The sequence below is a fragment of the Guyanagaster necrorhizus genome, assembly GCF_019112545.1.
Source record: "Guyanagaster necrorhizus MCA 3950 unplaced genomic scaffold BT62scaffold_39, whole genome shotgun sequence".
In the NCBI taxonomy this organism is placed as follows: domain Eukaryota; kingdom Fungi; phylum Basidiomycota; class Agaricomycetes; order Agaricales; family Physalacriaceae; genus Guyanagaster; species Guyanagaster necrorhizus.
This window is the reverse complement of record NW_025064918.1, coordinates 238,633-252,465: the sequence shown is the minus strand read 5'-3', so window position 1 is coordinate 252,465 and position 13,833 is coordinate 238,633. Positions and strand designations below refer to the sequence as shown.

Here is a 13,833-nt window from a genome sequence, read left to right as displayed (position 1 = left end):
TGACACCAAGAAGGAATGAAGTTGAGCCTAAATCATAAAGTTTGAAGTGCTTCTTGAGGTTATCAATGACACATTGTGCAGACTTCATGGACTTTGTGGCAATTGTTACATCATCAATGAACACAGAGACAATAATCTGAGCATCATCTCTCTTGTACACCCATACACTGTGTTCACAGTGCACTCTGTCAAAGCCCATCTTGGTCATAGTGCTATGGAGCTTTTTGTGCCATTCATGCCCAGCCTGCTTCAGTCTATAAATGGACTTGAAGAGATGAAATATCCAGCTCTTGTTCTTTGTCTCAAATCTCTCTAGTTGTTGAAGATATATCTCCTCTTTTAGATCACCATTTAGAAACACTGATGAGATGTCCACACTCCAGAGCTCCAGATCCTCAGATGCAGCAAGAGCAAGGACTGTTTGGATGGCTGCTTATTTTGGAGTAGGAGAAAAGGTTTCAGTGTAGTCAAAATCTAGCTGCTGTGAGTACTCTTTGCAACATAGTATGTCTTGTAGTATTCAATAGATCCATCAGGATTATGCTTCACTTTAAGGACCCACTTTTCATCTATGGCCTTTTGCCTTAGAGAGAGCTTCATGAGCTCAAAGGTGCCACTTTCCTGCAGTGCATTTAATTTCTGCTGAGCTGCCTCATACTATTTTTCACTTTCCTCTTCTGGCTGAGTCATTGCCTCTGCAAGTGTCTTTGGCTCATCATTGAATGCAGATGCTTCGTTTGCCATCTCCACTGCTGTCTGAAATGCAAGTTTGAGAGCTTCTGTATATGTGATATAGCTATCATCATACAATATAAAAGTCATTCCTGCAACAATGTCTGTCTCAGTAAGCTCCAGTTCAGCAGTGGTTTCATCAATAGGATCAGAAACAGATTCTTCTGAGTCTGATGAGTTCATCACATTGGTGCCAGCATGTTTATAGCAAAAACCATATCCAGTGTTTGGAGATGAAATTATAAGGCCTTTGGAGTCATATTGTGGCTTGAAGTGTGTCCAAGAATATGAGAGTGGTGAAGAGGATGTAGAAGATGTCAGAAAGCTTGATAGTGGAGTAAGAGGTGATCCTGAAGATGTTTGCATATCTGATAGAGTAGATAGAGCTGGCCTAGATGGCAAGGATGGTGATGATGAAAGTTGCTCAGATAGCAGAGATGGCTTATCAGTAGTTATGTTCTCTCTCTCTTGATGAGACATCATTGCATCAAGTATAGCAGCATCTGTGCTGTTATATCTGTTTGTGAGAGGTGTATTATCACTGAGGGAATTTATAACATTTCTGTAGTTTCTAAGAAATACACACTCATCAAATACAGTATGACTGGAGATAATGAACTGCTGCATAAAAGGGTTTCAGAATAGCCAGCCTTTTACCCCCTCTGAGTATCCAACAAAGATACATTTTTGAGTGTGTGGCTCCAATGCTCAATGTCTTTTCCTTCATACCAGCACATATGCAAGGTATCCAAGCACCCAAAAGTGAGATATATCTGGTTTTTGATGATCTGGGTCCCATTCTGTGAAGGGTGTTATGTTTGAAAGAGAATCTGTGGGGATGCAATTTCAGATATGGATAAATACTTGGAGAGTGAGGTTTCAAAATGATAGTGGGAGATGTGACTCATTTAGCATAGCAGTGATAGCTTCTGTGATCATATGATTGGCTTATTCTGCTGTGCTATTCTAGCATAGTTCATTAGGTTCAGTGTGTTGTCTTTTGATCCCATGCTCAGCACAGAAGTCAATGAACTCTTTTTCCATATATTCACCATCTTTGTCTTTCTGAAACTCAATGATTTTAAGTCCTGGATGGGTATTCTCTGCATATGCTTTGAACTGCTTAAATGCATTGAAGATATCACTTTTATACTTCAGAGGTGCAATAGCCCAAGTGTCAGATGCACTGCAGATGAATATTATCCAGTAGTGATAGCCCTCTGGAGTTGCAACAGGCATTGGATCTTTGATATCATTGTATACTTGCTCAAGAAGGTGTTTCTTCCACTCTGAGGGGCTATAAGGAATATTGTGGTGATACTATTTGCCAGCAAGGCATGGTGTGCAGATAGGATCAGTTGGAGGATCTTCCTCTCACTTCATTCCAGTTACTAGCTGCTTTATATTCATATGCTATATAGTGTCCATGTTTTGATGACAGCAACATCTATGCCAAAGTGTATTGTCCATCCAGCAGATACTTATGGAGCTTGAGTTTGCAACAATAGTGGCTGATTTTAAGAATAAATGTGTAGTAGCATTTACATAGCTGATATTGCTCTTGTTTACAGTTGCAGTAAATTGAACCTTTTCACTCTAGCTGAAAGTGATATCTGATCCAGCAATTGAGATCTTGAATCCCTTTTTCCACATGAGATGATAGGGTGATAAGAGATTACTTCTCAATGCCGATACATACAGTGTGTCAAGAAGTTTTACCACTGAGCCTTTCTCCCTCTGAATCTCTGGCTCTAGTACTACTGACTCAATCCCTGCTAAGTAGATGACTGAATTGTTTGCAAGACAAATGAGAATGACATGTAGAGCATAGAGTCAGAACCATTGTTGGTGAGAGGTCATATGACAAGAAGTGCCTGTATCAGTATTCCAATGAGATACAGCAGGTGATAATAAATCAGTACTTGCTTGGCTAGCAGTCTCCTTCTTGAGATTGAAGAGGCTGTTATAAGCTACAAGTCAAGTTGCCAGTTTTCTTTGCTGATGGTGTACCTTTAATGTGTCTCACATCCTCTCTGGATCATCAAGGCAGAGATAGATCATGCCAGCAGCCAATATCTGAGTCTCCTTCTAGTCCTTCCAGTCTTTCTTCTCCTGGTATGTTGGCTTCTCAGGGTCTGCAAACTCTGGTTCAGAGTCACAGCCAATGGTGATAAGACACTTGTGGTGAGTTTTGAGTAGGGCTGACATGTTTTCTTTTCACTCACCATAATTGGAGGCATTTAGGTTGTTGAAGCCCTTTTTGATTGTGTCAAAGAATGGCATGATGTATGTGGTGATATCATTGCAGTAGTGAAGTGACTGATAGAGAGATAGCAGGGCACAAGCAAAACATGAAGATAAAAAAACTCAAAATAGGTCTCAAAATGCAGGGCCTATAATCTGTTGCAAGCAGGTTATTTTGCATAGTGAATAACAGCCAGGCTGAGTATGATGGTCAATTACTTAAGGGTGATTGACTGTCAACTCAGAACAAAACTGGCTATGCTTATCTAAGGTTGACATCAGGTACTTGTGTCATTCTGCAACGGCTTATCAATTATGGGTTACTTGACTACAATAGACAGCTTCTGCTATTATTCTTTAATGTGTGATGGATGCCTCATCAATGGATAATACCCCATTGTCCCATCCTTAATGACCAGACAACTATGACATCATAGTGTAGAAATGCATAACAAGCAGAGGATTATATTTATCTTTTGTAAAATGTATATAAGTAGGATAGCTCTTGCTGTAGTACTCCAGCTTCAAGCTGAAGTTTATCTCTATTGTTCTCCTCTTCTTGAGTCTATCTTGTCTTAGGCCTTAATGCATCAAATCAGATCACACAATAAGTGGACTCTAGCATAACTGTACAAACTCAATACAATGCTAGTTTATCATGTGTTCTAGTCACATGCTAAGCAGGTCTAACAATGAGGACATTGTCATTGAGAAGCTTGAGTCAGCACTGCTTTCAAGAATTGGGATACAAACTAGAGATATGCATATGATTGACTTGAGAGTGATAAAAATTTTTAAAAAGCCATTGACAAAGAGGAAAAAGCCATGCTCTCACAGCTGAGCATTATCTGTTGATTGGTTCACATACAGCACTGGAAAAGCACAAGGCAAAAAGAAAAAGAAGCATCTATGAGCAAGCAGCTTAGAAAGCTTGCAACCATGCAGCAGTGCATTGAAATCCTTGACTGGTATCATGCTAATAGAGAAAATCAATCCAAGACAGCAAGACATTTTAATGCCAAATATCTACACCTTAAAATCAAACAGCCACTAGTTAGTGCCTGGATAAAGATGGAAGCCAAGTGGCAGGAGGTGATTAGGCAAGTGGGCACAAAATAAAGTGCATTCACCAAATTCAGCATCTAGAGATAACCAACATGATGGATTTATGAGTCACAAAGTGTTAAGCCCAAACTCCATGTGGCTATTAACACGTGATAAACAGTTCAGAACCTCACACTTCAGGTTAGACTGACTGAGTTCACTGATGTGTTAACAGAGGTGTGTGGTCAAGGCATTTGCAAGTCACTCAAGATAGGATGGTAGAGAATAAACTTTAGCTTGAAGCTGAGGTATTACAGTGAGAGCTATGCTACTTAAATACTGTTCTGTTATCATGCTATAAATAAATGTTCACAAAAGATATTGTTCTGCTGTAGAGCTGTTACCCCTGCTGTTGCCAGGCTCTCCACAAAGGCTGTTGTCTTGCTGTTGTGCTGTTACTGCTGTGCCACAGTTGAAGAACAAAAGGAGTATTGTCTCTCTCTTCACAGCACACAGCAGCATGATAAGATGAGGACTGACTGGGTTGCTGAGCTAAGCGTTCCCACAGTCCTAAGCGCTAGCCTAAGCACCCTGACTAAGCAGAGATAGGGGTTATTTCTGAGGAAAAAGAAAAGAAAATAGAGAAAATCATAACATTACCCCCTCCTTAAGACCATCGTCCTGATGGTTAAGTTAGGGTAAGTCTTCCTTGCCAGAAGGAGGTGGCTGATCTGCTGGACCTCTCAGCCTCTCACTGGCAGGCTTCAAATGAGTCAAAGGGGTGGCACATTGCTTTTTGCTGTATGTCCCCACCATTTCTGGCTCATCTATCACAGGGTCATCTTCATCATCCTCTGTAACATGTCCTCTGCTGTCAGCAGGTTGGTTGATGTATATCTGGCTAGATATAACATCCCTTCCTGTTGTCACTGACCATTGTTCTGCAGATATAATATTGAATATGATCCTCTTCACATCCAATTTGTTGATCCTGTGTTCATAGTCTCGAATCGCATCTTCCACATTCATGTGCTTTTCATTGACCCATTGGTTTGATTCTGGTCCATATCTCTTCCAGCTGACTAAATAGTCAACTGTTGTTTTCATGTCTCTGCCTCATGCTTTAATCTTTCAGGTTTTGTGGTTAAGCACTTCATTGATTTTGTAGTGTTCTTCATCGTCGATGAGTTCTGCTGGTGGTGGAGGTGGTTTTTCTTGGTTTGGGAAGGCTGGCGCCATGTATGGAGTTAGTAATATTTCATTGAAAACATTATGGATCCTCCAGATCATTGGAAGTTGCAATTTATATGTGGCTTTGCCAATTTTGGCAATGACTTTGAATAGACCCATTTGTTTGTCTGCCAGTTTCTGTTTTGGCCTTGGCAGGTGAAGGTTCATAGTATCCAACCAGACCTTGTCATTGATTGAATATTCATGTGCTGCCCATCAGTGCTTGTCATACTGCTTTTTCATTGTTGCAGCAGCTTTTTCCAGGGCTGTTTTGGTCTCCTCATGGATTTTCGCCATTGAAGTTGCAAAATCCTTTGATGCTGATGTTGTTGTATGGGCCCGTCCTGTTTCTGCCACTGGTGGATTCTGCCCATAGTTCACAAAGAATGGGGTTTTACCTGTTGTGGAGTGAATCCTGTTGTTGTGTTGGAATGCTGCTAGTGCTAGCCATTCCATCCAATTGTCTTGTCAATAGTTGATGAAAAGTCTTAGGTACTTTTCTATTTCTTGGTTGGCCCGTTCCGTTTGGCCATCTGTCTGTGGATGGTATGCCATGGAAGCATTCCTTTTGATATTGAGGAGTTGGTACAAATCATCCAAGAATTTGGAGATGAATTATGGTCCCCTGTCTGAAATCACTATCTGGAGCATGCCATACTTTGCATAAACCTCGTCTCATAGTATTTTTGCCCATCCTTCAGATGTCAACTCTGTTGAACAGGCAATCGGAATGATCGCCTTTGAGAAGTGATCGACTATGACAATGATTGCATCATAGCTGTCACTTTCAGGAAGTCTGGTTATCATATCCACCGAAATGTGGGTCTATAGTGACAAAGGAACCTCATTTGGGTGAAGGGGGGCTGCTCTGGATTGTGTTGAAGTCTTGCCTTATTGGCAGACCTCATAAGCCTTGATATATTGGGTGATATCATGGTCTATTTTTGGCCACCAATATTCCCTCAAGACTAACTCCTTGGTTTTCATGATCCTGGAGTGTCCAGTGGTCATGTGATCATGACATGTGGTGATGATGTCACCCCGCAGTCTTTGATCCCTTGAGATGTAGATTCATTCATTATAACAGATCAATCCCCCTTCTTTCTTTAGCCCATGCTCATGGTTGAATGATGGGGTGATTCTTTGATCCCATTTATGGGAATCCCAGGTGGCACTCTTGATGCATTCATGCATCTCTTCTTCCATTGGCATGATCATTGCTCAGAAGTGTTCTGGTCATAATAATACGACCTCCTTATTATCATCTTCTTCTTGGTTATGATCCACCCTGCAGCTGAGGAAGTCAGCCTTCTTGTTTGCTACTCCGGCTTTGTGATGGAGTGTATACTTGTACTCTGATAATTCTGTGACCCATCTGGCTTGTCTGCAATTAAGCTTTTGGGGTTGTCAGAAGTATCGGAGATTCTGATGGTCTGTCCAGATCTTGAAGGTCTGGGTCACTCCAATGAGATAATGCCGCCATTCGGCAAGGGCAAGCATTATAGTGAGGAGTTTCTTGTTGTAGATTTCATAGTTGCACTCCATGGTAGTGAGTGCCTTTGACATGAAGGTGACTGGTTGCCATTTATTATCTTGTTCCTGTGACAGCATGGCTCCGATTGTGCCTTCACTAGAGTCTGCTTCCACCCAGAACTTTCCATCTTGACTAGGAATTGCCAGGATGATGTCTTTGGCTAGTCAGCGTTTAAGGTCATTGAATGCTGCCCATTGGGAAATTCTCCAGTTCTATGGGGAATTTCTGGTTAATTGTATCATGGGTCACACTATTCTGCTGTAGTTCCAGATGAACTGCTGGTAGAAGTTGGTGAATCTAAAAAATGATTGTAGTTCCTTCTTCTTGGTTGGTTCCGGCCATTCGGTTACTCCTGTGATCTTGATAGGATTCATCCTAATGCTTCCTTCACTGATAATGACTCCAAGGTATTCTATTTCCAATACCTTGAATTCACATTTTTCAGCCTTGAGGAAGAGTCAATGCTTCCTCATCAAGGATAGCACCTGATGTACTATCCTTCGGTGTTCTTTCTTGATTTTGAACATAATGAGTATGTTGTCCAAATAGATTGTCACCTTCCCTGTGGCAATAAGATCTTTGAAGATATCATTCATCATCCACTGGAAGGTGGCTGGTGAGTTAGTCAGTCTGAAGAACATAACTATCGGTTCGAATAAACCACAGTTTGTCCGAAAAGCAGCCTTCCACTCATTGTCCTCCTTGATACATATGTTGTTGTATCCCCACTGAACATCCAGTTTGGTGTAGTATTTGGTGCCTCAGAGTTTGTCTATCAACTCCAAAATCAATGGAAGCGGATAATGATTTTTGATTGTCATTTCGTTGAGCTTCCGATAATCCTGTACTGGTTGAAGTTTCCCATCCTTCTTTTTGACGAAAAAGAAGGGGGACACCATCGGTGACTTTGATGGCTGGATCCTTCCACTGGATAAGTTTTCCTCAAGGAACTTGTCTAGTTCTTGTTGTTCGTTATTGCCTAGCAGATAGCATTTGCAATCCAGATTGGTGTTAGTGTTAGGGGTTAATTCGATGGCATGGTCCCAGGATTTCGCATTAGGTAGTTCATCGAAACTCTCTTTTTCAAATAAATCCCGATAGTCACGTGCCCATTCTGGTACCATTTCTTCGAATGTCCTTTCCCCTTTTCTGGCATTAGCTTTTGCTGCTAGGTTATTAGCATGGTGTACTGCCCGAATGCTAATGGCCCTTTGGAGATCGACAGCGAGAATGGTTTCACTGTCTTCTATTTCCTCATTCCATCGATCTTTGGGATCTTCATCTGGTAGTTCAAATGGAATTTTCCAGCATTGACACCAAGTGAAAATGATTCGTCTGGTCTTCCAATTGATCAGTGGATTGTGCCTGATCAGCCAGTCATGACCAAGGAATATGTCTTTTGTTCCGAGATTAGTTACTGCTAAATCAATCTGTTCCGAATGATCGCCAATGGTGAGTCTAAGCTCTACATATTTGGTAATCGATCTGACTTGGTTTTTTGTCCCATCTGCATTGTAAACTGGGATAGGTGCCGCTGTTGCCTGAGTGGGCAATTGATGCTTTGTGACGAAAGCTTGGTTAATGCTACTCCCCATGCAGCCACTGTCAATTAGAGTGGTGACTGCATGGGTTGATCAGGATGTTAGCATTTCAATCCATACACTGGCTATTAAGTCTTTTCCTGGAGATTTGGCTTGTCGGATGAATTTCTGTGGTCCATGTAATTTATCCAGCCATTCCAAAGCTAGGCATCGTTCTGCAGCTTGCATCCCAGTGATCATATCATCAATTACTTCTTTGGCTCAGGATTTGTGAACCCAATTTTTGAGCATGGCTTTTGCCACTGCTTCATCCTTGGCATCTTTTATGGCTCGCCAAGTCCATTTGGTATCGAATGGTTTGAGCCATGTTGTGAGGCCCTCTGCCCCTGTTCAGCCTGAAGGCAGTTGAGTCTGTTTTATATTTTTAGTTTGATGAACTTTTAATGATGACACACCTTTGGGGCTCTCTGCCCCTCTTCGGCCCTTCATCAGCGCTTGAGTTGTAGAAGTCGGTTCCTTAGGCAATTCTGGGTTCTGAGTAATAGGGTCAGGTATATTCGAATGCATGCATAATTTAGTCATGGGAGATGGTTCTACAGAAGATAAAATGTCAGTCTGTCCAGCAGAATGTGACCCATTACTCTTGTCCTTGGCCAAGGCAGTCAAATCGCCTACTGCTCAGCCCTATCTTTTACCTCCTCAGGTTTATCATCATCTCTGAGGTCCTGTTCTTCCTTTGTTAATTCAGTGATTTATGCCCTGATATCCTCCTGTGTGCACTTGTTCTTCTTCTCTGGGCAATTTCATGCCATGTGGCCCAGTCAGCCATAATTGAAGCACTTCTCCTCCTTCTTGAAGTGATCCACATCAATCTGCTTACCTGTTCTGGTACTTGGGCCCTTACCAGTTTGCTTCCCATCATTCTGGGAAGTTACAGCTGAGCCACTGAGCCTGACAGATGTGGTCGCATGAGAGGTTAAGGGCTTCAAGCCCTGTCCCTGGTACCTGTGCTGGTCCCATAGGTTTGCTGCCTCCGCCTTCTGTCATTGTCGCTCCTGCCACATTAGGACGATTCATGCCTTCCAGTCATTATAGCCGACTGGAACACTATGGCTGAGATCTAAAATGGTCTTTAGATAATGAGGCAGCACTCCCCACTTCATATACTCGACCATTCATCTTGAGTCAGCTACATCTTCTCAGATTCCAGTGAGTTTCCCGAGTCACTCTAATTTGTCAAAATAGTCCAGCACTGTCTTGTTGCCCATCTTGTATTCTTTCATCTTCAACCTGTGGACTTCTCGTACCACAGGGTCCATGAACTTGTCGCAGATCATCTGCTTTAGTACTGCTCAGATGGGATACCAGTGGTGTTGTCAGGTAGTCGACCAGAAGTTCAGGGCCAGTAGTACCCACCATACTTTTGCCTTGTCTTCAAAGTAGGTGGTGGCGTAGTTTACCTTATACATGTCATGAAGGAAGTATGAGGCAAACACCTGGAAGTATTGGTCACAGTCCATAAGGAAGCAGTCAATATCATCTGAAGCCCCTTTGAAAGGGAGGGGCTCCCACCCTAGTGTCAGTCTGACATTCAATATATGCGTCTTCAGATCAAGAGGCGACATCAGATTCGGGGGTTTCCCCCCAGAGAAACCAGCCCAATCCATCGGGGGCCCTGGAAAGGAGTGTAGGGACTCATCATTGGCGACAGGACTTCTTGGAGTTGGCAGCCCTTTCTTTCAGATAATTCGCCCATCTTTGATGGTTCACCCCTGTGCTGTCGCTTTGGGGTCATCCGTCTTTGAATTGGTAGGAACCGATCCAGTGGCTTCATTGGGTGGTGGCTGTCCTTTCAGTAGCCAGCTTCCTGTGCTAGTCCAGAGATTTGGGTGATAAGTTCTCAGCTGTCCATAGGACTGGGTTAGCCAAGATGCCATGCTGTGGATGGCTGATATGGTGAGCGAATATCTTGATGTCGCCATTCGAATTGAGGATGCTATGTCTGCCATCTTGGGCAGCATCATGCTTGGGGTCCATGGCATCAGTGCCTCCCATTTGCTGAACCTTGATCAATATGGTAGCATCACCATCATCTGATAATGTAAAAACTGCCAATTGAAATTAAAAATAGTATGCTCAGTTGCAGCATACTGTAAAATCTCCTCCTGCTTGATGGGATCAGCAGTGGTATACCTTCGCCCTAGGGACAATCATAGCCAGCAATCATCCTTCCATAATTCGGCTATCTGCTCCTGGTATAGCCAAATAAATTCTTCTTCTCATGCCTCTCATTCTTGTCATCTCTTCTCCTATTCTTGGCATGTGGTTATGCTGACAATACTTCTCCACTCAAGGATGGGGTCCACCATTTGGCTGCCTTGATCCTCCTCCTCAGCCTCATCATCCCCTTTGGCTCCCTTGTCAGTGGTCCCCTTGAGGAGGGAACTGTCTTGCTGGCTGAAGGTTTTCAGAGCGAGTGGGCTGGGGCTGAGTACTTGACTCGGTGTTGTCAGGTCTGGGTCGAGGAGGAGTAGGCTCCCAGTTGGGCTGCTCCTCTTCTCCTTCTGCTGGCAGCACCACTGCTCTATAATATGAGCAGAAGTTTCTATAGAACCGGGAGTGAAGGAAGAGGGTGGTGATTGGCCCATCGAGGACCCTTTTAAGGTCTCCAGTGGGGTCAATATGCTCATCATCACCCCCGATTGTTCCTTGGTTTGATGGTGTCCTATCTCCCCGGATGGGGATATCATCAGTTTCAGCAATGGTGTCTGTCTCATATGATAATGGGCAGTCATTGTTGAGGAGTGCTGGCTCCCTACAGTGGTAGTCATCAGCATGGACAACTCTGGCAGTTGGCCTGGTCCAAGGGTCAGGCTCACTGGCAGGAGTGGCTCATTCCCAGAACGGAGAGTCGGCAGTGCTGACCAGGGTATTGTTATATCAGTTCAGGAGGTACTGCCCATCAGGGGTATGCTGACAGCTGGCCTGGCGGTCAGCCTCTGTTTGTCCCTTGAGGAACTGAGTGAGGGATCAGGAGGTTGGCCATATTGGGTTTGATACCACTGCATCACACCTTGATAGGCATGAGGCTCCTCCTCATTCTTGTTCCAGTCTACTGGCTGCTCTTGATGCTGCTTGCCAGTATCAGACCTCATCTCTGTTGGTGTCATCAAAGAAGAGGTCGGGACTACTGACTCTTGTTCCCCTTCCACTGCTCCTTGTGGTACTTCTGATGCCTGGAGCCATCTGAATGGCATCCAGGGAGTCTCTAGCCCAGCGCCCAATTCCAGACTGGGCGATGGTTGTTCTTGACGCAGTGACGCTGCGCTCAGGGGAGGGAATGGGGGTGTTGGGTCGGGTTTGTCAAAACTCTGTAGCCCAAGGGTTTCCAGGGTCTTGGATGATTGCCAACAGGGGTCTTGGGGGGTACTCGTATTGCTGCTGCTGCTCCTTCTCTTCCCTAAAACACCTTTCAGTCAAGCTCCCAGGCTCATCTTCTGTTTCTTTGGGGTGTTGGATGGAGTTTCAGACAGAGGCAGGGATGTCATGGAGGGAGAGGTCTGATGTGACATTTCGAAGGATTGTATGGATATGCTGGAATTCTTAGTAGTGTCAAATGGCCCAGGCGGTAATGGATTGGCATCCATGGTACAGCTGTATGATCATCAATAAACCGATCAAGATTCCAATGATAGAAGCCAAGAGTTCAAAGAACTCATGAGTAAAGTTCGGGTCAGATGGATTTAAGGCAGAGAGCATTCAGTTTCTCAGCATGGTTGGGCCTGAGAAAGGGAAGCAAGAAGCTTCGAGCTAATTGTTAAGCCCAAACTCCATGTGGCTATTAACACATGATAAACAGTTCAGAACCTCACACTTCAGGTTAGACTGACTGAGTTCACTGATGTGTTAACAGAGGTGTGTGGTCAAGGCATTTGCAAGTCGCTCAAGATAGAATGGTAGAGAATAAACTTTAGCTTGAAGCTGGGGTATTACAGTGAGAGCTATGCTACTTAAATACTGTTCTGTTATCATGCTATAAATAAATGTTCACAAAAGATATTGTTCTGCTGTAGAGCTGTTACTCCTGCTGTTGCCAGGCTCTCCACAAAGGCTGTTGTCTTGCTGTTGTGCTGTTACTGCTATGCCACAGTTGAAGAACAAAAGGAGTATTGTCTCTCTCTTCACAGCACACAGCAGCATGATAAGATGAGGACCAACTGGGTTGCTGAGCTAAGCATTCCCACAGTCCTAAGTGCTAGCCTAAGCACCCTGACTAAGCAGAGATAGGGGTCATTTCTGAGGAAAAAGAAAAGAAAATAAAGAAAATTGTAACACAAAGGCAATAGCTGATGGTCTCCTGCTGACAGATGAAGTCTTATGCCAAAAGTGGAAAGCTTTTGCAGATTTGAGAGGATACCAGAGGATGAGAGAATAAACTTGAGTGGGAGGTGGTTAACATGATTTAAGGCTTAGAACAATCTGAAGAATTTCAAATGATATGGTGAGGCTGAGTCTGCTGATCTTACTGTGGAAGCAGAATGAGAGCATATCAAGGCAATTCTAATTGAATACAAGCTTTGTGATATGGATGAAATAGGCTTGTTTCATAGATGAGTGCTGACTTAAATTGGTTTTGCATAAAAATTTCTGATCAAAATGAAATGCAGTATGCCTTCTGACCATAGGCTCACAGATAGAAAGCATTCTGATGTCAAGAAAAGCAAGGTTCACTTGACATATGCATTCACTGTAAATGCCAATAGCTCTGATAAGAAAAAAGCTTTCATTATTGAAAAAGCCCATAAACCTCATTCCTTTCAAAAAGAGTCAAGCATACAGCTAGGCTTTTACTACTGCAGTAATTCAAAAGCCTGGATGACAGTCTCTCTCTGTCAGGAATGGATACTGCAATAGGATATAGAGCTCTGAATGAAAAGAAGAAATATCTTGCTGTTACAAGACAATTTCTCAGCACACATTGTTCCTGAAGATGAGCTTCAGTGCATAACCATTGAAAATTTCAATATGAAAGAAGAGACAATGGACAAAGACATCTTTGATGCAGTGATGATGTTGCAGAGTACAGATGAAACCATTGATGAAAATGAAGATGTTGATCCAGATGACAATTCACTGTTGGAACCTCACTCTAGTCACCATGAGGCTCTTTGAGCTGTCATAACTATTCAGAAATACATCAAGAGCATGGATGATCCATTTGCTCAGAATTTGGAAAGTGTTTTAGCTTCATTTGGATGAAAATGAGGCTTGAAGAGGCTAAACCACTTCAGGACAGCCAGATTACTAGCTATTTCACTTTTAAATAACAAGTACGATATATTGTAAGCCTATTAAATGAAATATAAGCCTCTCTGAGGGCCTCAGAATTGACCTACAATAACCTCCCTCTAATCACATACTCTCTCATAACCCATAGCTCTGAGGTTCCACTGATCACTATGGGTTATAAGGAAGGCAACTGTAGTCAGGACTTCTTCACCTGTGTGC

At 43.1% G+C, this 13,833-nt stretch overlaps 1 protein-coding gene across 1 annotated transcript; it reads left to right on the top strand.

The window, feature by feature from the left end:
- Window positions 1-12,993: 12,993 nt before the first annotated feature.
- Window positions 12,994-13,239, top strand: BT62DRAFT_908636 (uncharacterized protein; the record flags this gene model as incomplete). The annotated part of the gene is made up of 1 exon (XM_043183716.1): window positions 12,994-13,239. The coding sequence occupies one exon, from the start codon at window positions 12,994-12,996 to the stop codon at window positions 13,237-13,239; it is 246 nt and encodes an 81-aa protein (XP_043034833.1).
- Between the last annotated feature and the right edge of the window lie 594 nt (window positions 13,240-13,833).